This window comes from Gobio gobio (assembly GCF_949357685.1).
Source record: "Gobio gobio genome assembly, chromosome: 15".
NCBI lineage: Eukaryota > Metazoa > Chordata > Actinopteri > Cypriniformes > Gobionidae > Gobio > Gobio gobio.
The window spans coordinates 45,020,258-45,044,130 of NC_137108.1; the positions used below are offsets into that span (position 1 = coordinate 45,020,258).

Here is a 23,873-nt window from a genome sequence, read left to right on the forward strand (position 1 = left end):
ACCGTCCGGCGCCTCAGGAGGGGGAAGCAGTGCCCTACCAACGCTGTTTACAGTGGCGATGGGCGACTGTTGACCTCGACTGGGGATGTTGTCGGACGGTGGAAGGAATACTTCGAGGATCTCCTCAATCCCGCCGTCACGTCTTCCATTGAGGAAGCAGAGGCTGGGGGCTCAGAGGAGGACTCGTCCATCACCCGGGCTGAAGTCACCGAGGTGGTCAAGAAACTCCTCGGTGGCAAGGCACCGGGGGTGGATGAGATCCGCCCTGAGTACCTCAAGTCTCTGGATGTTGTGGGGCTGTCTTGGCTGACACGCCTCTGCAGCATCGCGTGGCGGTCGGGGACAGTGCCTCTGGGATGGCAGACCGGGGTGGTGGTCCCTCTTTTTAAGAAGGGGGACCGGAGGGTGTGTTCCAACTATAGGGGGATCACACTTCTCAGCCTCCCCGGGAAAGTCTATGCCAGGGTACTGGAGAGGAGAATCCGGCCGATAGTGGAACCTCGGATTCAGGAGGAACAGTGTGGTTTTCGTCCTGGTCGCGGAACACTGGACCAGCTCTATACCCTCTACAGGGTGCTGGAGGGTTCATGGGAGTTTGCCCAACCAGTCCACATTTGTTTTGTGGATTTGGAGAAGGCATTCGACTGTGTCCCTCGCGGCATCCTGTGGAGGGTGCTGGGGGAATATGGGGTCCGGGGTCCTTTGCTGAGGGCTGTCCGGTCCCTGTATGACCGAAGCAGGAGTTTGGTCCGCATTGCCGGCAGTAAGTCAGACTTGTTCCCGGTGCATGTTGGACTCCGGCAGGGCTGCCCTTTGTCGCCGGTTCTGTTCATAATTTTTATGGACAGAATTTCTAGGCGCAGCCAAGGGCCGGAGGGTGTCAGGTTTGGGGACCACACGGTTTCGTCTCTGCTCTTTGCGGATGACGTTGTCGTGTTGGCCCCTTCTAACCAGGACCTTCAGCATGCATTGGGACGGTTTGCAGCCGAGTGTGAAGCGGCTGGGATGGGGATCAGCACCTCCAAATCCGAGGCCATGGTCCTCAGTTGGAAAAGGGTGGCATGCCCACTCCAGGTTGGTGGAGAGTTCCTGCCCCAAGTGGAGGAGTTTAAGTATCTAGGGGTCTTGTTCACGAGTGAGGGGAGGATGGAACGGGAGATTGACAGACGGATCGGTGCAGCTTCTGCAGTAATGCGGTCGATGTACCGGTCTGTCGTGGTGAAGAAAGAGCTAAGCCGTAAGGCGAAGCTCTCGATTTACCGGTCAATCTACGTTCCTACTCTCACCTATGGTCATGAGCTTTGGGTCATGACCGAAAGGACAAGATCCCGGATACAGGCGGCCGAAATGAGCTTTCTCCGCAGGGTGGCTGGGCGCTCCCTTAGAGATAGGGTGAGGAGCTCAGTCACTCGGGAGGAACTCGGAGTAGAGCCGCTGCTCCTCCACATCGAGAGGGGACAGCTGAGGTGGCTCGGGCATCTGTTCCGGATGCCTCCTGAACGCCTTCCCGGGAAGGTGTTTCGGGCATGTCCAACCGGGAGGAGGCCCCGGGGAAGACCGAGGACACGCTGGAGGGACTATGTCTCCCGGCTGGCCTTGGAACGCCTCGGTGTCCCCCCGGAAGAGCTAGAGGAAGTGTCTAGGGAGAGGGAAGTCTGGGCATCTCGGCTTAGACTGCTGCCCCCGCGACCCTGCCCCGGATAAGCGGAAGAAGATGGATGGATGGATGGAATACTTGTATAAAAGTTACAACGCTCTATACAAATGTAAAGAAATTAGTTTAAGGTAGTCGTATGCTAACATGTCGGATGGAGCATCACTGACTGGCTTAAACCACCTTGGTGGCATAATGTGCATTTATACAACAATGCAACAATAATAAAATAATGCATTGACATAAAAAAAGGAAATTTACTTTTGATACTTAAGTACTTTTAAAAACAAATACTTCTGTACTTTTACTTAAGTAAAAATCTGTTTTTAGAACTTTCACTTGTAACGGAGTAATATTTGACCAGTAGTACTTTTACTTTTACTCAAGTAATAGAGTTGTGTAAAAAATCAAATCAAATCAAATCACTTTATTGTCACACAGCCATGTACACAAGTGCAACAGCAGGTGAAATTCTTGGTGCAGTTCCGAGCAACATAGCAGTCATGACATGTACAACATTTAAAGCAGCATCAGATTACACATCTGATGCGCCCACAATTACTCACAGCACAGTAAACACTACAATAAATAATTTACACAATGTGAGTGTAGTTCTCACAGCTTTAACCAATATACACATACTTACAATATACATATACTTTAAACAATATACACTAAACATACATTAAACAGTATACATTAAGCTATAATAGTAATAATAATATACAATGTACAGTATCCATTATTATTCACAGTAGAGATCCAATGTACAATAGGTGCTATATGATAAATGATAAATAATAAATTATAATAAATGTGTATATAATGTGTGTGTATCTACAGTGGGTTGTGCTGAGTGATATTCTGTCCGGTGTGTGTTATGATCCTGATGGGTCAAGAGTTCAGGAGTCTGATTGTTTGTGGGAAGAAGCTGTTCTGGAGTCGGCTGGTACTTTGTCCACCTCTGACAACTTGTACAAAATACACGTTCTTGGAAGAGAATTAGAACAAAATTTTGTACCCGATCTGATCTAATATAAATAACACCAACTTTGCTGTTGATATAGGCTATATTCTACTTTGTAGAATATATATAGGCATAATTTCATATAATAACCAGAATATTACAGAATGTATAAATTACTTTTGATATAATTCTTATTACTATTTATATATCTTCTAAATAAAATATTCTACTTAATTTTAAATTGAAAAACTGATAACAGAAAAATATGAATACCATTAAAAGATAATCATCTGAAAGGTAATTTTTTTATGACTTATGTACAAGCATTTCAATATTTACATATTCAATTGTCCATATTTTAATTGAAGCTATGTCATAATAAAAAAAACATAATAGATTTTGTCATAATAGAATTCACTCAATTAACCTAGCCTATAGGTTTTAATGAAAGTGAAGATGCCTGAAAAGGTACATCTAAATCATGAAAATATCTAAATCAGGGTTAAATAATAACCCTGTTAATTACAATGATTATTACATTTAAAAACAATAACACCAGTAACAACATGCCAGTTGGGGCCTTCTGTGCCAAATATAGCTGGGTCATCTTACCCCAAGGGTCTAATTTTATCTTTTTACTTCAAAATAAAAGCTATAACATTTGCTCCACAAAACCAAAAACATTGCATCCACAAACCCATCACTATTTTCAATAGACACACAATGAGATCAAAACTGTTTTGACTGACTAAATCTCACAAATGTTGATATTAAGATGAAATGAAAAAATTAAAAAGAGTATATTCATTCATCAAAAGTGCTGAGATGAGATTGTGTCGTCTATGGTCAGGAGAAAAAATTAGGGCTCAGAGAGTGAGGGAGAGCCCACTGAGCATCAGCCAAATCAGACAGTTACTGGCTGTCAGTAAAGGAATAGTAAGAGTAAGATGGATAATTTGTATGGACAAGCACCCAATCCTCGCCCCCAGTGCCCCTTTTTTTGGTTTTGGCCACTGCCCCTCAAAATGTCTGTGCACAGCCTTGCACAGTATATAAATATGTCCATGAGTGGTAACACTTTATTTTAGTGTCTTTGTTAGGCCTACACTGTAGTTACTATAATAATTACTATAAATTGTGCTTAATTACATGCAACTAACCTAAACCACAACCCTAACCCTATAGTATACATGTAGTTCATTATTATTACTCAGTACTTAATGTATAATTACACTGTAACACGGACACCTTAATAAAGTGTAACCAAAAGTGAATAATAAAACGGTCAGTTCCAGTCCTTGATTCTTATTCATGATAAAACACGGCTATGACCACTTCACCCAGCGGTTCTGTGAATCATTACACAACACCCTTAGCAATGTAAACATATTCAATTGTTCTCATTGAAGTTGTGTGAGAGAGATTGAGCGTATTATCTGCATTCAGATTTAGCATATTCCTTATGGTCAGTCCTATCTGTTGAATGTCTGCTGCAATATCTTGTTCTTTTAACAGTAAAGGGGTTTTCCAGTCCTGACCATAGACTGTAAAAAAAGATGGACGACACTCCATTCACAATCTTCCATTGTAGAAAAGTGAAACCCTGTCATCTTGTGTTTGACTCGCGCCCGATTAGAATACATGGAGGGGGCGGAGTTTATGAGCTATACTGAGATCAACCACCTGGAGGCGATTGAGATGCTTTGGCTTCACTTTTTAGGACTTGTGCGCCACCCTTAGTCCTGACAGTGCTCATTTGTCAATTGCGTCTTGTTCCCGTGTTCACACAAGTTTCACACAAGACTCACTAAGACAGTCTTTACCGCCATCTAATAGCGTAATAAAGTAACTTCTGTTGCTGTCACTGATCATTTATATAGATCAGTGGTTGCCGTTCACATTCAGGGACTATTTTTTTCAGCGGAAGGAAGGCTTTTAGTGATTTTACTTCATGAAAGTTGCATTGATACATATATTTTGGCTTTAAAATTTGTTATGTGGTAACCGTTCTATGAAAGCAATAATAAGCCCAGTGAAGCTGTGGTTTACAGTGAATTTATAACAGCTAAGAGGGTTTTAGGCACTCTGCTCCGCGTCGAGCATAACAACGCCCCTTAGCTGTTATAAATTTACTGTAAATCACAGCTTCTTGGGGCTTATTGCTTTATTTTCTGTTCTGTTCTAATTTATATGCAACCAGCATTACAAGCACAACATTTCTATTATAGAACACACAAGAAGTGTGGGAAATAGTTGAGCAAGGATGATCTATGTGACTCAAATATTGGGTCACAATGGGTCAGTCCTCAGAATCAGGTACTTAAAAGCTCCTTGAAAGTAAAAAGCAATTTTCTCAAGAATGAAGATCAAGGTTTCCTGGTGTTCTTTCCACTTTAAGAGACTTGTCTAATTGCACATAATTGTCAAACTTCAGAAGAAACCATGAAACAGGAATCTCTTTATGCCTTCTACAGACTGCATTTTCAACAAACTTATAAGATCATTTCAAATTACATTGTGCGACATGGATCTAATGAACATGCGTATGACATGTATGTAGACTGTATGATGACACCTATTGAATTTTTAGTTAGTTGAAGAATAAAATGTCATCAGCATGTGCTAGTGGTAAACAAATAGAGCAAGATGAATCCCGCTTTGGCAATAGTGGTTTTTATGTGCCTCTATTCCTTTTAGCACTTTTCGCCTCCATGGCATAAACATATTAGTGAGATGTCGCATTGATCAATATGTCATTTCATGTTGCATTTTTATTGGCTAGTCAGTAGACAGGTCGCAGCAGCAAACACTGTGAAATGGTCATCCTAAATTTCTGACATTGTCAGAACATTTTCGCAGACTATCTTTGGATGCAAGATCATGACAACAGACATTTTTGAACCTCTCTCACAGTAAGTACATTTTATTTAATTTATATAGCACATTTATACACAGTAAAGCTGACCAAAGTGCTGCACAGAGCAAATAAAATCTTAAATAGAAAACAGAATAAAACAACATAGAAGACCAACAATAAAACAATACTAAAATTAGATTAAAACACCTGGGAGAAAAGGTACGTTTTCAGCCTCTTCTTAAAAATGATAATAGAAGGTCCAAGGCGGATATCCAGTGGCAACTGATTCCATAAGCGAGGGGCAGTGACTGAAAAAGCTCTATCACCCTTGATTTTTAAACGTGGTCGAGGCAGGGACATACAAAAGATACCTATCAGAAGATCGTAACGATCTGCTGGATGAATGTGGGATAAGAAGATCTTTAAGATAAGAAGGGGCTTGACCATTAAGAGCTTTAAAAAGAAACCAACAAATTTTAAACTGGATCCTAAAATGGACCGGGAGCCAATGGAGCGATGCTAAAATTTCAGCTGCATTTTGAACCATCTGAAGGGGAGCAAGAGATGACTGAGGAAGACCCAAGTACAATGAGTTACAATAATCTAAACGTGATGTGATAAAAACATGAAAACCTTCTCCAAATCTTGAAAAGTCTCTAAAGTTGAGAAATTATCCGTAATTAATAAAAAAAAACTATTCTTGACAACTGAAAGCATAATTCTGAGTCCAGGATGACGCCAAGGTTCCTAACCTGAGAAGAAATTGAGGGGAAATGATTGTCAAGTTCATTAATGAGGGAAAAAAATACTTCTGTTTTGTCCTCATTTAGTCGGAGAAAGTTATTTGTTAACCATTTCTTGACATCATCAAGACAGTCCAACAACGGTTGAATAGAATCACCAGCTTCCATTGGTATGTACAACTGGGTATCATCAGCATATAAATGAAACAAGACATTATGCCCTCTAATAATATTCCCCAGCGGACGCATATATCAATTAAAGAGGAGTGGGCCCAAAATGGAGCCATGAGGTACACCGCTAATAATAGGAGCTGAAGAGGAAGAAAACTTGCCCAACGATACAGAAAAGGACCTGTCACTAAGATATGAACTGAACTATTTTAAGGCAGTACCCAGTATGACATGTGACCAACGTTTAGGAGCCACGAGCAAAGAAATCGTCACGATTGTTTCATGCTGATCATCTTTCATACGGGACAGCCCAAAATCATACAATGTATACTGTGCATTATACAGAGATTACCAAGACTTTAGAAGCACGACAGATGACAAATACAGTTATTTTACCAAACATTATGTGAAACACTGTTCCAAATCCTAGTAAGCTGCCCTGATTACAACCACCTTATAAGGCAACATTATAACTGAAATGGAACATCATACGTTTGGAACACTTTAGATAGGAAGCAGCTTGCTTGAAAAGCTTGATACTTTTAGATATAACTTTTAAATATTTAAAAGTATTTTTCTCTGAGAATGCATTACAGGATTATTTCTTCACAAAGGAGGGCCAAAAGAAGGTTCAGTATTTTAGAAAACAGCATAATCATACTTTCTACCTTTTGGAACAGACTTTGCATTGGGAGCACCGATGATGCCTTAAAATGCTGCCTACATAGTAATATAAATAAAGTACCTCAGTGAGACTGATGTGTCTCTCAAGACATACAATTTATTTGAAACATATCATATTGAGTGTCTAATCTCAGTTGTCAACTGTTGTAAAAGTTTGATATTTTTAATAATGTCAGATTGCACTTACAGTATAAATAATAATAAAAAAATTGGTTTTAAAAGCAGCTTGAGGAAATACTAAAATTAACATAAATCATTAAAACAAAAATGAATGATTCTGAATGTAATCAAATGAATGATTAATGCTGTCAAAAATCTAAAAGGTTCGAAAATAAAAAGAATAATTTTGCAGATCTGTAAAATCATTTATAAAACACTAGATAGGAGTACATAATAATGTACCCCGGGTCAGTCTTTGGATTTGGGTTGCGTCCTTCATAGAGTCCAAAGTAAAGGACAGAATTGGTTCCACTCATGTCCAGCTGTGAGAGGAACAAAATGTTTTAAAATCATTAAAACATCCTGCATCACATAAATCATTAACACAGCCAGACCTATTTTATTGGTGCACTAAGAAATGAATAAACAGTAACACGTGTTACACTGTCTATGTTTACATGCACCTTAATAATGTGACCACAATGACATTTAGGCAATATCATTTAGCTCATGTAAATACAATACTTGGAACAAATTGATGCGATTAAGCTCATAAATCACAGCAACCACAATTGTAGTAAAATATGTCATATGCTGATTTTAATTGCATTAAACAGGCATGGAAACACTTTAACCGTGTCTATTCCACTCTGGCCAAAGTGTGCATGTGCTTGTGACATACATGGATGACGTTGTCATGCACAGATTCGTAAACATGGCGGTTAAGAAACTGAGTTCATGTTGAGAACGCTGTGCAACATGAATATAATGCAGTATATTGATGGTCGAAAACATTGAAATGGAGAAATTTTAGGCACATCAGCGAAAAAATCCATTATGTTTTGCATTTGATGCAAGTAGATTTAAACAATGTCGAGTAATAGACTTCATAATTTGTGCTACGCATTGGGGTATGTGAATAATTTTGTGCGAATATTCAGAATTATGAAAATTGCATGTAAACAGGAGTGAAGAGGTTTGCTCGTGTCATGACGTGATATTGGAAATAATCAAATTATTGGTGCACATGTTGCCACAAGACCTCATATTTCATGTTTCCGCATTCTATTCTGTTCCAATTTGTTGTACCTGGGAAGTGATGTCGGTTCTCCACGGATCCACCTGGAGTCCGTCGCACCAGCCTCCGCGGCCGTACAACCAGGTACCATGTTCATTGGGCACTCCCCCTTCAGGTACCCGCATGGCACAGCCCAGGGGTGATCCTACCCAGAAATGCACATCTGTTTTACTCACTGGCACAGTGTGAGCACATCACTTTAATTCATAAATAATATTATTCATTTTAATTTTAATAATAGAATAATACACTTTAAATAAAAATAACACAATTAAATAATTCACTTTCACTTTAATAATAAAATGCTATCAATGGTCACACTCCAACCATCCGCCCACCCTGGTCCTACTAACCAGCTGACTCAAATATGAGGGAGTTATTGATGGCTCTGTTGATCAGGAAGTGATGTGATGTCACACAAAATTCACCGCAGAAGTTCTCGTCAGACCCGTGAGCCGTGATAACGGCGTATAACTCCACCTGCAATCAGGAATAAATTACATTTTAAAATATATTCAAATAGAAAACAGTTATTTTACATTTTAATAATATTTCACAATATTACAGCTTTTTTGTATTTTTAATAACATAAATGCAGCCTTGGTGAGCAGAAGAGACTTCTTTCAAAAACAATCAAAATAGTACAGTTTCCAAACTTTTGACTGGTAGTGTATTTATATTAATATGACTATTATTATTACTATAACAATAATTCATGGAAAGATTTGGGGGGGTTTTATCACCTTCTTTGTTGAAGCTGGAAGACTGAACTTGATCTCTTGGTATCTGCTGTTATAGTCCTTGTCAAACGTCCCCCCAGGGAAGAGTGATGTTACCTTGAAAGGGTACAATTTCTCTGAGTAATTACCTGCAAAGACAATATCAGATGATGTTAATATTCATAACAGATATCCTCATCCCTCTGCAAACTATATACCTAGGTTTATTACAACAGTAACTGAAGTTACATTGACTCATTTTGGGAAACAGCTCCTTAATGCAGCTTCCAAGAATAGTGTATTTATGATATCCTGCAAGTGCACTAACAATAGAGCAAATGATAATGCATTATTGCAAACATTTAAATACGTATAAGCTTATTTAAGCTGACTGTATAAACTATAGGAATCTGGAGTAACAGACTGTGCTTTACAGGACTTGAAGTTCTCTGTAAGTTACATTGTTCCTTCGAGAATGACTCAATAGAACATGTGTGGGTGAGCAACAGCTTTTACAGCTGCATGCAGTAAATTATGTCTTCGACATGTTCTTTCCAGGGAAATATTGGGCGTGTGTGCAAATATTTTACTTTAGGTTCCGTTTCAAAACCTAGTGTCCTCTTCTTCGTGCAGGTCCCTTCTAAAGCAGCATCCTAACTTAAATGGAACATCATATGTGATCAATTCGGAACACACTATACAGAAAACAACTCTGTGTGTCATTTAAATACTGTAGTGCTCAGGTGCTTTGGACACTTTAAAACCAAACCAAATAAGTACTTGACATGGAAAACCTTTTGCACAATATTTATATATCTAAACAATTAAATATTGTCTTCCCTCCCTCTACACTCCAACTTTTACACAGCTTTCAATCGCTTTCAATCTGAATTTCCAGTATCATTACTTCAGTCTTCAGTGTCACATGATCCTTCAAAAACTTCTAATATAATTTGCTGCTCACGGAAACATTTATTATTATTAACAATGTTGAAAACAATTCATATTTTTGTGGAAACCATGTTAAATTTTTGTCAGGATTCTTTGATGAATAGAAAGTTCAAAAGAAATGCAAATCCATTATACAGACAATAAACTCATGCTGAATAAAATGATCAATTTCCTTTTTTTTTTTATTATCTTACTGACCCCAAACTTTGAACAGTAGTATATACTGTTCACAATGAGGACAAAAACATATTGCATCACTATGTGTTTGTGAAGCGTTAGTGGAACATGTTCATAGTTAATGTGATTAAATGACTTTATACATCCACCAAAAGTCCCCAAAACACCAGTTGATTTAAATGCAGGTTTTTGAGCCTGTAAGTCACGACTTCAAACCACGACTCACGACTTTGTAGCATTCAAGGCAAAGTCACGCCAAACTGCCTGAGCACAAGGAATTGTGGTAGCTAAAGCATGGCGGACAGTACGGGGCTTATGCTCATTTATAATAATTTCTATCGCCAAAGGTGCTTACTCCTTGCTTATTTGAGGGTAACGGAGGAGAAAAAACGGTGCATAAGGCAAGAGAAGCTGTTATACCTTTTATTTTACGTTATTTGTATATTTGTTTCATAAACACGGCATCTGTAGGGGCTGCCATTGTTGTTTTGCGGGCTATGTGACGTCAGAGCTCGTAACTTGGAGTACATCGATCTAGTACAAGTTCACAGGTGGGAAGTCACGGGTTTGACTGCCATTCAAGTGCACTTTCACGGGTAGAAGGTTGGAAAAACATGGGTTACGGGTGGCCTGGAACGCAGCAAAATACCTTGCACAAAGGTGCCATACTGAATGCTTTTATGACCAGTAGTTCAATGTTCTGACCTGTCTGGTTGCTGTGACTAAAGCGTAGATTGAGAGACGTCATCCATGGCATCGCCCATGGCGCAGTCTTCATGCTGAAGGAACACTTATTGTTATTTAGCAGGGGAATCAAAGGGGACACATCCGTCAGCCAATGACCTGTTCCTCTGTAAAGATAGTCACAAAGAGTTTCAAGTAGTAGCACACCAAATAAAGGGATAGTTCACCTAAACATGAAAATTATGTCATTAATTCCTCACCCTCATGTCATTCCAAACCCGTAAGACCTTCGTTCATCTTCAGAACACAAATTAAGATATTTTTGATGAACTCCGAGAGCTCTCTGACTCCTCCATAGACAGCAATGTAATTAACATTTTCAAGGTCCAGAAAGGTAGTAAAGACATCGTTAAAATAGTCCATGTGACTTCAGTGGTTCAACCTTAAATGTTATGAAGCGACGAGAACACTTTGTGCGCAAAAAAACAAACAGGCGGTAAGACCTGTGTAGTAGAATGTCGATCCACCTCAGAGTCCTGTCTTTTAACGCTATTGTGACTGATATTTAGACTTTCATCGTGTGAGGCTTCTTCTTGTCTGTGTCCGACTCTTACACTGTAGATGTAGTGTAAACAGTGCAGCACTTCCGAATTCTACGGCAGAACACTTTTACCATTTTACCATTGGTCGACTCTGTTCACGTGAGCACCACGACGCATGCGCCACATAAAGTTGCTATTTTTGTTTGTTTTTTGAGTAAAAAAAAGTATTCTCATCGCTTCATAACATTAAGGTTGAACCACTGGAGTCACATGGACTATTTTAACTATGTTTTTACTGCCTTTCTGGGCCTTGAAAGTGGTAATCAAATTGCTGTCTATCAGAGATCTTAATTTGTGTTCTGAAGATGAACAAAGGTCTTATTTACATTTGACAGAATGACAGAATTTACATTTTTGGATGAACTTTTAAGACTAATTCCAAAATGGTCCAAAATGATGGTTGACAGAATAGCAACAATTCAGTTCGGCATAATCCAGACGAACAAGTACCTGCGGAAGGCCGTTATCCAGCGCCCGAGCTCCAAGTTGCAGTACGGGCTGGCCTGATCGCAGCATATGTACAGCTGTACAGTGTGATCCCAGTGAGCACATGTCTCGTCCCTGCGGCCGGGACAGGACAGGGAGGCATCCAACTCCAGAACATCATACTTTAAAATGTCTATAGAGGAAAACAGATAAAAAATCCTGATGTCTAGCTGTGAATGATAGGCATGAATTGGTAGATGTTACTCATGTGAAGCTCAAACCTCCAGGGAGATCCACCACTGCCTGAGCGCCCGTCTCTCCATGCATCAGATGACGGTCAAACACAGGTACTATAATGGCAGGCTGACTCAGCTGCTCCTGTAAAGCCTCATTGAATGTGAACCTACAGGATAACATAAATGTGAACTGGATTTTAGGCCAGGCCAAAAGGAAAGTTAAGATTATCAGCATCGCCCAATACCTCCTAAATATATTAATAGCCCTTGACAATGGATAAGGAATATTTTGCCAAACAGATATGAGTGTTCTTACCACTGAGCCTGCCAGGCCATGAATCTAAAGGTTGGGTAGAGAAACCAGCCCATCTCAGACAGTGCCCCCTTCTGGTCGATCCCAAAGAAGAAGTTTGGTGAAGGTGTGATCTGGAATGTTACATTCACAGGATGCCCCTTTCTAACGAAAACAATCCACATGTTGTAAACAAAAAACAATGATTACACTTTAAATGACACAATTAAGGCATAGTAGAGTCTGTAAATTCACACAGATATTTTCAGAAGTATACGATTTTTCAAACTATGCTCCATACTATTTTTTTAACCCTTGGTTAAAAGTCAGAGAAACTTTAACACACTGTTTGGTTTCGGTCTCTAAAAACTTAGAACTTACTTAAAATACTGTAACGATGGCAAATTAATTAATTGTGGTAAAGAAGAAACAATATTATTTATTGGTGGAAGTAGATTACAGCATTTCCAATATGCAAATAGGAACCAGGCCTGTTTACACCGGGACGATTTTCGCGCACGTTTATCGCAGATGTTTAACGCCTCGCGACTAAATAAATGGAGCCAATGTGAGTGTGCATACCAACGCGCAAAACGGCAGGCGTAAAACCGTAATTTAAGAAAAAAAACCTTGGGTTGTTTTTTGTTTTTCTTTGATGCAGCGCGTTAAAAAATGGCCGACCAATGAGATCAGCGCTTTTGTTCACGTGCCTGGAGTTGCTGAAGTTACGACTTGAAAAACACGACTTGGTGGCTCTCAAGCACAAAACGGTCTTGCCGAGCACACATTGATCTCACTCACTCGTTTTCATTCACTCCTTCAAGTGAACTATATTAGTGGATAACGTAGGGAATAGTGAATGAGGGTTTAGGGGCGATTTCGGATTCAGCCAGTGTGTGAATGGCTTTGGCAAGCACGTAAATACGGTCTCTCTTCTTCTTCTGTGAGACAAGCGAGTGTCAGAAGTGTAAAGTGGCGCAGCACCACCTTGTGTAGAGGGAGCGCCATCTACTGAATTTGCACATTCACTCGGCGCATCGCCAGTGAAAATCGCTTGGGTGTGAAGTGTGAACACAAAGACGTGCCGAAAAACGCCGGCGATAAGCGCGCGCAATAATCGCCCCGGTGTGCACAGGCCTATATTTATTTGTTTTTTTCCCAGCTTAATTTAATGATACTTTTTTTTTACAACACTGATAACATAATAATCCTGAGATTACAAATGTACAGTGAAATCTCAAAATCTGAGAATGAACCCAGAATAAAGTGATTAGAACATGGAATTTAAAAATTCATGATTATGTTAAACCAAGGGTAAAAACAAACAATTTCAAGTGTGAAAAATCCTCTCCCTCTCACTAAGCGCCCAGTCATGGGCTGTAATTATTTGCTCACCGTAGAGCTTGCATGACAGAGGGTTCAATATGAACCATAGACGCAGGTATATTGAGCGAGGTGGAACATTCGTCTTCTGAGCAGTTCATGTCCTGAATGGGATTCCCAGGCAAAGCATACACCAGCACCCCAGTAGCATTGGATTCAGCCATGTTTTTTATCTTAAACATTAAAAACATTGTTAAATCGGGCCATATCTTGTGTCTTGAACAAGTATCATTGTTGCCTTGCTCATGTACAGTAGTTCACCTTTTTGAAGAAAGAGCAGCCACCCTCAGACACCCATGCGACAGCACCTATGACAGACGTCACAGGTTCACAACCATCACCTGCATCCAGCAATCTGTACGGATCTGTACCCCAGCGACCATTCAGCCAGTCATATCGGGCATTCAGACGCTTGGCGATCACCGGTATTCTCCAGTCTGCAATTCCAGAATGCATCAGTAATCTAATGATGCCCCAAGTATGACAAAATAATACAATAAAGTCATGTGATCCCATCAAAACATACTCACCTGGAGAAGAGAAAAGCACCTGAGCGAGGCCGCAGTTGTGACCACCGCAACCCCATGAGTACAGAACTCTGGGTATCCAGTTTCCCAGCGCGAACACGGGCGTAGGACAGAAATGCAGTCTGGACAAGATCTCTTTTCCTCTAAAAAGAAAAAACTGTGTCTTAAAGGTGCAGTGTGTACATTTTAACAGCATCTTGCGGTGAGATTGCGAATTGCAACCGCCCACCGCTCACCCCTCCCTTTCGAAGCACATAGAGAAGCTATGGTGGCTGACACAGGACAAAGATGTCGTCGTCTGAGACAGCAGAGAGTAGCTAGCGCTCTGTAGAGCAGTTTGTCCGTTTAGGGCTACTGTAGAAACATGACGGCGCAAAATGGAGACTTCACTGTAAGGGGACCCGCAGTGTATGTAGATAGAAATGGCTCATTCTAAGATAATAAAAACATAACAGTTCATTATGTAAAGTATTTATACACCACTGAAAACATAGTTATGTTTATTATATTGCATTTCTGTCAAAAGATCATCATAAATATTACACACTGCACCTTTCTTTAATGAATTATATTTAGGTTAATTAATGAATGCCTTAATGACATAATTTTTGCGTAATGTAGTGATACAGTGCTACAGTCATGGTGTCAGATGGTAATACCATGATCCTTTGATATATCCTTTTCCAAAGTAATTACAAATACAATATTACCATGATGTCCAAAAATAAATAATAAATATAGGAATTTTAAAAAACCTGTCTGTCTGTGTCTCTATATGTCTACAAATGTCTACACATGTTTTCAAATTATTCATATACTATGGCAATTATTTAAAAGGTTCTTGAAAGTAATTTAATTAACACTACGGTGTTACCATGATGTCCTAAAATCATAATAAAAACTCATATATATTTTTGGATGGATGGATGGAAGGAAGGAAGGATGAATGGATTTGAATGAATGGATGGATGAAAAATGTGGTTGGAATGAAGGAAGGAAGGACATTTTAATGAATAGATGGAAAATTTGAATGGATGGAAGGAAGGGTGGATGGATGGATGGATGGAAATTTGGTTGGAAGGAAGGAAGTAAGGAAGGAAGAAAGGAAAGAAGGAAGGAAATTTGAATGAATGGATGGATGATAGATGGGAAATTTGAATGGATGGAAGGAATAAAGGAAGGATGGATGGATTTGAATGAATAGATGGATGAAAAAAATTGGTTAGAATGAAGGAAGGTGGAATGGATTGATGGATGGAAGTAAGGAAAGAAGGATGGATGGATATAAATGAATGATTAAATGAATAAATGTAAAAAAATATATTAAAATGGTCTGGTCTGTCTGTGCATGTCTTTTTAATATGTTTACATATTCACATTTACTATGGTAATAATTATTTAAATGGCTTTCCAGAGTTCTACAGTACCACCTTAATGTCCAAAATCATAAAATCTGGTACTTTTTGAAATAAATAAATACTTCACATACATACATTTACAGTGATAGTATCAGACGGTAATATAACGGTGCTCAGGTGTGTCTGTATTTGAGTAGTCAGTACCTGTGGGCAGCGGCTCTGTACACCTGCTCTCTCATCCAGAGGGCGTCCTGCACGGCGGTCTCATCCAGGGACAGGAGCAGGACTTCAGTGCTGGACGGCAGATACTCCAGCAGGTCCGACAGAGACTCGCTCCAGGTCCACAGAACCTCCAGAAAGGCGGATTTATTAGTGAACGCGTGAACGATGAGCGCGCGCCTCGAGTGATTCTGAGGATTGTAAACAAACACTCCATCCAGAGTTTGGACCTGAAAGGCAGGAGCAGGATCACCAGGATCAAACCCCCCGAGACCTTCACTGGACCTTCCGTTGAATCCGGTGTTACCCACAGAGTCTATTTGCTCCAGATTGTCTAAGGATTTCGATGCATTTACGTGAAACGCAACGCATAAATATAACAGATACAAATACATCAGCAGTAATCGACAATAATACATGATTCTCAATTCTAAACTGGCATTTATTTGTTCATAAACACGTCTGTGAACTATTAAGCTGTTCGGAAAAGTCTCCGGTCCTGAAACTGTTTATCTCTAACATTGTTTCACTTTTATTCAAGTTCTTCCTCATGGATAAACGCGGGGGCGTGTCCTACGGAGGCCTCTCAGGTTTGAGCGACACGTTCAAATGGCCAATAAGAGACGAGAAGTAGCCGGTTACTATGCAAAATAATACATGCAAGTATACATAATAACTAGAACAATACATTCAAATACTGTAGGGGAAAGAACAGCAACGACTTGAAAATCCATTTCATTTTATTTAATCGGATATCCATTTCAGAGACTTGTATGTTATTATGTCCTTGGGGGTCATCTTTAATATTTTGTTTCTTTGAATTAATGACGTTATTTTTGTATTATAGCCAACTATTAAAGTATTTTTTTATATTTTGAATTAACTTTACATTTTTAAATATTAAGTTTTTAATTTAAGATTTTGTGCTTTTGTCATTTTTATGATTTTCTATTTAGCATGACTAATTTATTTAAGTTTTAGTTTGAATAATGTTAGTAAATCAACTTAAACTTATTTCAATTAGTTCCAAAGGAAACATTTTAAAAGTTTTTCATCTAATTTGTAGGCTATATTTATAATTTTAGTTCACAACAACACTTTTCACATTTCATCATATAGATTTTTTTCTTCATATTATCACATATGGTTATTTTTTTAGCTACATGTTTCCCTTTTTCTTGCTTATTGTGCAGCATGCACTTTCAAATGTAACTAATAATGTAGTTGATTAATAAATAACCACATTTCATTAATTAATTTATAATTAATACTGAATAATAATCATCTAATTATGGTAAGAAATTAAATTAAAATAAATTAAATATTGCTAATTAATATTAGTAAATAATATATTAAAATGTATTTAAAATCAACAAAAGTTTTCAAGTTGCTGAAGAATCCTTTAAAATTATCAACCAGAACAAAATATAAGTAAATATATAAATATAAAATATTTGTTAAGGAAAAAATGTAATAGAATAGGATGCCCCATGACTCCATTTTATTGTTCAAACATTGACACATGCAGTCAAGCACCATATGGACAATATTGATTTACAGAAATCAATCCCAGCCGCATCAGTCAAATTAGCAAAATCATGAAGTGTCATGAAGTTACTGTAATTCTGAGACTCCTTCAAATGAATCAAGCATCTCAAATGATCTGAACAAGGAGTCGATCAGAGGTCAAATGCAGAATCATTAGAATAATAGCTGAAATCGATGGTGGATGAATCTCACAGGGATAATCCAGTGAAGCAGCAATTTTCTTTTAATAATTCATAATTGCCACCTGATTCATCATGTGTCTATTTCACCAACCCTATTTAAACAGAGCTCCTGTTCGCACCACATCTGAGTAAAGGGATCAGCACAGGCAATGCTCAGGTTATTTAGCTCTGTCTGAATTTATTGGGTTTCTGTTAGAGAGCAGCCTAAGAGTTTGGCATCAGACGAAAGTGATTTGGTCTGGTCACAACGGCAAAGACATCAGCGCATCATGAAGATCTTCCTGCTGATTCTTCTGCTCTTGTCTGCTTTGACAGATATTTTGTGCCAGAACTTCAATCCTGATGAGGATAACTGGATGAATGACAGGTCAGGCGAGGTTGGTGATTTCAGTCTTGCATTGTTGTATACAGAAGTGATAGCATTTGCACAGAACTGTAATATTCAATTATATTAATATAAGATTATTTAACAACAGTATCCAATGGAAGATAATAAATTGGTTGCATAGTTTATAAAGTAATTATATCATCTGAAGGTAAATTTGCTGGAGCCGGAGCTACAGACACTGTTGGAAAGAGTCAGCCGAACTCCTGGACTACAACAGGTTTTCAGTCTAATGAGGAAAAGATCATCTGGTAAAAATGTGTGTGTGTATATATATATATATATATATATATATATATATATATATATATATATATAGTACTGGTCAAAAGTAAAGTTGGAAACATTAAATCTTTTTAGAATAAGTCTCTTATGATCATCAGGGCTGCATTTATTTTATCAAAAATACAGAAAAGAACTGTAATATTGTAAAATATTATTACAATTTAAAATAATTGTTTTCTATTTTAATATATTTTAAAATGTAATTTATTCCTGTGATCAAAGCTGAATTTTCAGTATCATTACTCCAGTCAGTGTCACATGATCCTTAAGAAATCATTCTCATATGATGATTTATTATCAATGTTGGAAACAGTTGTGCTGCTTATTTTTTGAACCTGTGATACTTTTTTCAGGATTCATTGATTAATAAAAAGTTAAAAAGAAAAGCATTTATTCAAAATAGAAATCTTTTCTAACAATATAAATCTTTACTATCAATTTAACACATCCTTGATGAATAAAAGTATTAATTTCTTTTTGTCTTTTTTTAAAAAGAAAGAATATTTTAAATATTAAAATGTAAGTATATTCAAATAGAAAACCATTATTTTAAATTGTAATAATATTTCGCAATTTTAAAGTTTTTTTTCTGTATTTTTGATCAAATAAATGCAGCCTTGATGATCATATGGAGAGTTCTTTCAAAAACGTTTCCAAACTTTTGACTGGTACTGTATGTTTGTATATAATATATAATACATATTATTCAATAATTATGGTGACATCAGGTGTAATGTAAATGTTGCTTTTTCTTCACAGCAAAATCACAGATAACACGGAGACGTAAGTATAGGCTGCATTTTGGCGAGTTTTCCTAATCAAATTCCTCAAAATGTCTTATTTAATGTGACTATTAAAGGGATGGTTCACCCAAAAATATGAATTCTGTCATTAATTACTCACCCTCATGTCATTCCAAACCCGTAAGACATTCTCATCTAAGACTCATAGAGACTCTAAGACTAAGGCATAAGGCTCATCTTCAGAACACAAATTAAGATATTTTTGATGAAATCCGAGAGCTGCACTGTTTACAAAGTTAACTACGTAGGAGACTGACACAGAACGAAATTAAAGTTGTTATTTTTGTTTGTTTTTGCGCTCTAAAAGTATTCTCGTCACTTCATAAAATTAAGGTTGAACCACTGGAGTCACATGGACTATTTTAACAATGTCTTTACTACCTTTCTGGACCTTGAAAGTGTTAATTACATTGCTGTCTATGGAGGAGTCAGAGATCTCTCAGATTTCATCAAAAATATCTTCATTTGTGTTCTGAAGATGAACGAAGGTCTTACGGGTTTGGAACGACATGAGGGTGAGGAATCAATGACAGAATTTTCCTTTTTGGGTGAACTATCCCTTTAAAGTGTTTTCAAAAGAAAAAGTGACTGCTCAAGCTGAATCGTGTATAATCATGTGTTTTCTGATCATCTCACAAATGACTTCCAGGGCAGAAATTCCAGACTTTTGTGGGTCTAATGGGAAAGCGGAATGTGGTTGAACCAGGTGAGTTTTTTCTTTTTTTCTTTTGCATAACCTTTCGATATAAATTCTGACATATATTTTCTTCTAGGATCCTTCAAAGGAAAAATGCAAGCGCTGTGACTTTGATGAAGCTTTTGCAACCACTTTTGGCCCAAATCGTCAGGCTGAAACATCCTCTAAAAAAACAATTAAAAATAAATCAAGGTAATAATTAGTTGAGGCATTGCATTTGTTTTATTATATACTGTATACAGTACTTAAGAATGTCTGTGCATGATGTATGAGTAATGTATTAGTAAACTTTTCCATTCAAGTGTAGTTTCAACCAAAAAGAATGAGGGTGGATTGGTAATGTGTCGACATCGCCACCTAGTGCTGAAGAGTGCAACTGTACGAATGATTTCTGAAGGATCATGTGACACTGCATCACAGGAATGAATTACATTTTAAAATATATTACAATAGAAAGCAGTTATTTCAAATTACAACAATATTTCAACAATAATACTGTTTTTACTGTATTTTTCCTCAAATAAATGCAGCCATGGTGAGCAGAAGAGACTTCAAAAACATGTTATATATATATAATAGGGTGAATTCAGGTTGATTGGGACACTTTTTCCAATTAATCTCAATCGCATATATATATATGACAAAACAACAGAGTAATTAAAGAAATATTAAATGGCATAATGTAATAAAAGCTGGATTGTAGATGATTATTATCAGACAACTTCAAGTCTAAAATCTTATTTTCAATGGCCCCATCTTGTGGTATTCCTCTGAAACAGCCTTTTGTGTAAGTTTTTAAAGGACCTTGATGTTAAAAGATTTGCTCCATACAGTTAATCTTTACTAATCCAACTTTCAGAGGTCAGAATTCCAGAAATGCTGAACTATATTGTTCTGTAACCCCGACTCAAATATACAACACACGGAGGATTTACTGTTTTCTGGTATGACCACAGCCTGCATATGCTTGTAAAAGTGGAAGTTATTATTGGTGTATATTTTGCACACTGGAGCGTTCAATATACCTCATTTAACAACTGGCAGAGGATGCACAAGTTAAAAGGAACGGAAATATTTAGCACGCTGTGAATTAACTGCATGTTGAACCTGTCAACATAATTAAAGAAAAATTCATTGTTGATCGCTTAATTAGGCCCCCTGTGTTTAAAGTACAAATGGCTTAAAGGGATAGTTCACCCAAAAATGAAAACTCTGTCATCATTTACTCACCACCCTCAGGTTGTTCCAAACCTGTATGGATGTCTTTGTTCTGGTAAACACAAAGGATATTTTGAAGAATGTGGGAAACTGAAGCGTTCTGGGGCACCACTGACTTCCACAGTATTTTTGTTTTTTCCTATATTTGAGTATAAATGATGACAGAATTTTCATTTTTGGGTGAACTATCCCTTTAAATAATTCTGCTGATACAGTAAATCAGTTTCACATCAACATTTGCATTTTGAAGTCATCTATACTGTACATTAGTTTACTGAATAAGTTAGAAACCCCCAAAAATGTAGGCAATCAGTTACATACATTTTTTTAAAGTTAAGTGTGACGGTTGGTGAACCAGGACCAGGCTGAAGACTCAGAAGATCAAAATACCAACTTAAACTTTAATAATGATGCTCTGGAACAAACAGAAAGGCAGGGAAACACACTCCAACATAACAGTGACTAGACAAAAATAACGGCAACATTTTCCTATTTACATGTTGTGATGTGTATAGTTACATCAAGAGAAAAGTACATGAAAAGTTGCAATGTCTAGGAACTACTCTCATTCCTGCGTAGTAATAAGGGAACTTTGTGCCATACCATGGGTGCACAGCCGCAATGATATATTACACAGCGCCTGAAAATAGGCTAACATAACCAACGTGACAATTTTCATGCACAGAGAGCATGCTGGGGACTATTTTCAGGGGCTGCGTAATATCATTGCGCGCCGCTGCACCCATGGTACGGCAGCAAAGTTCATGGATTATTACGCAGGAATGAGAGAATAGTTCCTAGCCATATCGGCCTAGAAAATCACAACTTTTCATTTTCCGTCGGTCTTAGTACACGATGTAACTATACACATCACAACATGTAAATAGGAAAATGTTGGTGTTATTTTGTCACTTATTGAGCAGTAGGCTAGCTGGAGCCATTTACCTCCAGTCTTTGTGCTAAGCTAGGCTAACGGTGGGTGCTTCAGACAGAGTTATGGCACGGAGATGAGAATGGTATGTATGGACTTATCTAACTCTGGTGGATACGGTGAATAAGCTAAAGTCCCAAAAGGTTGGCGTGTTCCTTTAAGCAGAGAACAGAAACTAGCTTATTAACTAAACACAGCTGTACCAAACTATAGGCTACTAACGAGGGTTAGGAAACAGACAATTGGTGGGAAACTGTGACAAAGGAACATGACAGAAATCAAAACACAACTGAAAGACCAAACAAACAGAGACATGTGACAGTAAGCAGAACTTGCAGAGTAAGATAATTCATACAGTTAAATTAAAATGATCAGCTTAAATATTTTTAATAGTGGAAACTTGGCTAGCTTTAACTAGCTAAATCAATCCTATTGCTAATTGGTAACACAATGCTTTGATAGCATTAGCATAGCATAGCACTTGCTGAATGAGTACAGCAATATAAAATATTTAACATACTGTATATCTGTCCTAAAGGCTCATGATCCATTCGTCACCACGATTGAAGCTCTGCCGACTATGGCAAAATTGGTATCTATGTTCTCAGCTTGAGGAATCTATTAAAACCTATTAAGTTAACTGTTCTAAATGGCCGTTTTTTTAAATGTTGCACTCTAAAAAACACTGGGTTAAAAACAATCAAATTTTTAACCCAAGGACTGGGTAAATATAGGACATAACCATAGGGCTGTGCATCGAGCTCGCAGCATCCTCAAGGACTCCTCTCACCCAGCCCACAGACTGTTTTCTCTCCTGCCCTCCGGCAGGCGTTTCAGGATCCACCGGACCAGGACCAGCAGACTAAAGAACAGTTTTTTCCCCAGAGATGTCTCTTTACTGAAGTCTAACCCCCGCTGATCCACTTCCCTCATATACTGCTAACTCTCCTACCTCACATCCGCCTTCACTTTGTTATTTGCACTACCGACTGTTTATTACAGTCACAACTGTTTACTTATGCATTTTGCACTACCACACCGTAACTGTATTATGCTCATTTGCACTGCCGACTGTTATTTACAGTACCAACTGTTTACATCTGTATTTTGCACCGTACTTCTAACTGTAATATGCAATCACTTTCCACTGCACTTTTACACTTTTTTTTTTCGGATAGCTTCTGTCCATAATTTATTGCACTACCTTAATCCACTACCATATTCCTCATTTTAGCCTAACATATCATTGTATACCTCTATCTGTAAAATTCTGTTTATAGTAATAGCCAGCTGTATATTATATTATATTCATAGTACATATCCACCTGTAAATTCTGTTTATAGTAATAACCATCTGTATATTATTCACTGTACATATTCACCTGTAAATTCTGTTTATAGTAATAGCCATCTCTCTATTTATAGATATATTCATATATACTCAGTACATATCCATGTCCTGCACTTATGCAAACGTTGTATATTCTGCACTTGCTGCTATTGCACTTCTGGTTAGACCTAAACTGCATTTCGTTGCCTTGTACTTGTACTTGTGTAATGACAATAAAGTTGAATCTAATCTAATCTAATCTAATAGGGACAGAACTTTACCCAGCAAATGATTGGAAAATCACTTTTGAATGTTCTCTTAACATGAAATTAAAATTAACATTGAATGTTCTCTTAAAGTAGACAATTGCTAAAAAATGGTAAATGGACTGCATTTATATAGCACTTTCAACAGACCCATGGCCACCAAAGCGCTTTACATATTACCTCACATTTACCCATTCATTCACCAACGGCGGTGTCAGCCATGCAAGGGAACGGCTGGGGTTAAGTGTCTTGCTCATGGACACCACGACACTTGGTCAGATGGAACCGGGGATATAGAACCACCAACCTTCCCGTTTGTAGACAACCTACATGAACCACTG

General features: G+C 38.0%; 2 protein-coding genes across 4 annotated transcripts; one reads left to right on the top strand and one right to left on the bottom strand.

The window, feature by feature from the left end:
* Positions 1 to 5,519: 5,519 nt before the first annotated feature.
* On the bottom strand, positions 5,520 to 16,447 carry LOC307138298 (uncharacterized protein). 2 transcript variants are annotated; one of them, XM_079836530.1, is made up of 12 exons: positions 15,873 to 16,447; positions 14,314 to 14,453; positions 14,045 to 14,220; positions 13,796 to 13,956; positions 12,425 to 12,565; positions 12,154 to 12,275; positions 11,897 to 12,065; positions 10,866 to 11,011; positions 9,057 to 9,181; positions 8,667 to 8,793; positions 8,325 to 8,458; positions 5,520 to 7,558 (listed from the first exon to the last, which is right to left on the bottom strand). In XM_079836530.1, exons 1-12 carry the CDS (start codon positions 16,304 to 16,306, stop codon positions 7,439 to 7,441), a joined length of 1,995 nt encoding a protein of 664 aa, XP_079692656.1. In that variant the 5' UTR covers positions 16,307 to 16,447; the 3' UTR covers positions 5,520 to 7,438. The 2 variants fall into 2 exon arrangements, with proteins under 2 accessions (XP_079692656.1, XP_079692657.1); XM_079836531.1 differs by having other exon boundaries at positions 14,314 to 14,742; positions 15,873 to 16,440.
* On the top strand, positions 15,900 to 20,340 carry LOC307138300 (uncharacterized protein; the record flags this gene model as incomplete). Of its 2 annotated transcripts, XR_013818011.1 has the most annotated exons (7): positions 15,900 to 16,546; positions 17,933 to 17,994; positions 18,154 to 18,253; positions 19,047 to 19,070; positions 19,740 to 19,796; positions 19,864 to 19,979; positions 20,090 to 20,340. XR_013818011.1 is itself a non-coding variant. In XM_079836533.1 (5 exons), the coding sequence occupies 5 exons, from the start codon at positions 17,887 to 17,889 to the stop codon at positions 19,893 to 19,895; spliced, it is 321 nt and encodes a 106-aa protein (XP_079692659.1). In that variant the 3' UTR covers positions 19,896 to 19,980. The 2 variants fall into 2 exon arrangements, 1 of the variants encoding a protein (XP_079692659.1); XM_079836533.1 differs by lacking the exons at positions 15,900 to 16,546; positions 20,090 to 20,340 and having other exon boundaries at positions 17,887 to 17,994; positions 19,864 to 19,980.
* Positions 20,341 to 23,873: the final 3,533 nt, after the last annotated feature.

Coding starts and splice junctions, on each gene's coding strand:
- LOC307138298 (XM_079836530.1), bottom strand. CDS start 16,306: ATGTATTATTGTCGATTACTGCTGATGTATTTGTATCTGTTATATTTA. Junction 13,957..14,044: donor GCTGCTCTTTCTTCAAAAAG/GTGAACTACTGT, acceptor TTAATGTTTAAG/ATAAAAAACATGGCTGAATC. Junction 7,559..8,324: donor GAACCGACATCACTTCCCAG/GTACAACAAATT, acceptor TTCCTCTCACAG/CTGGACATGAGTGGAACCAA.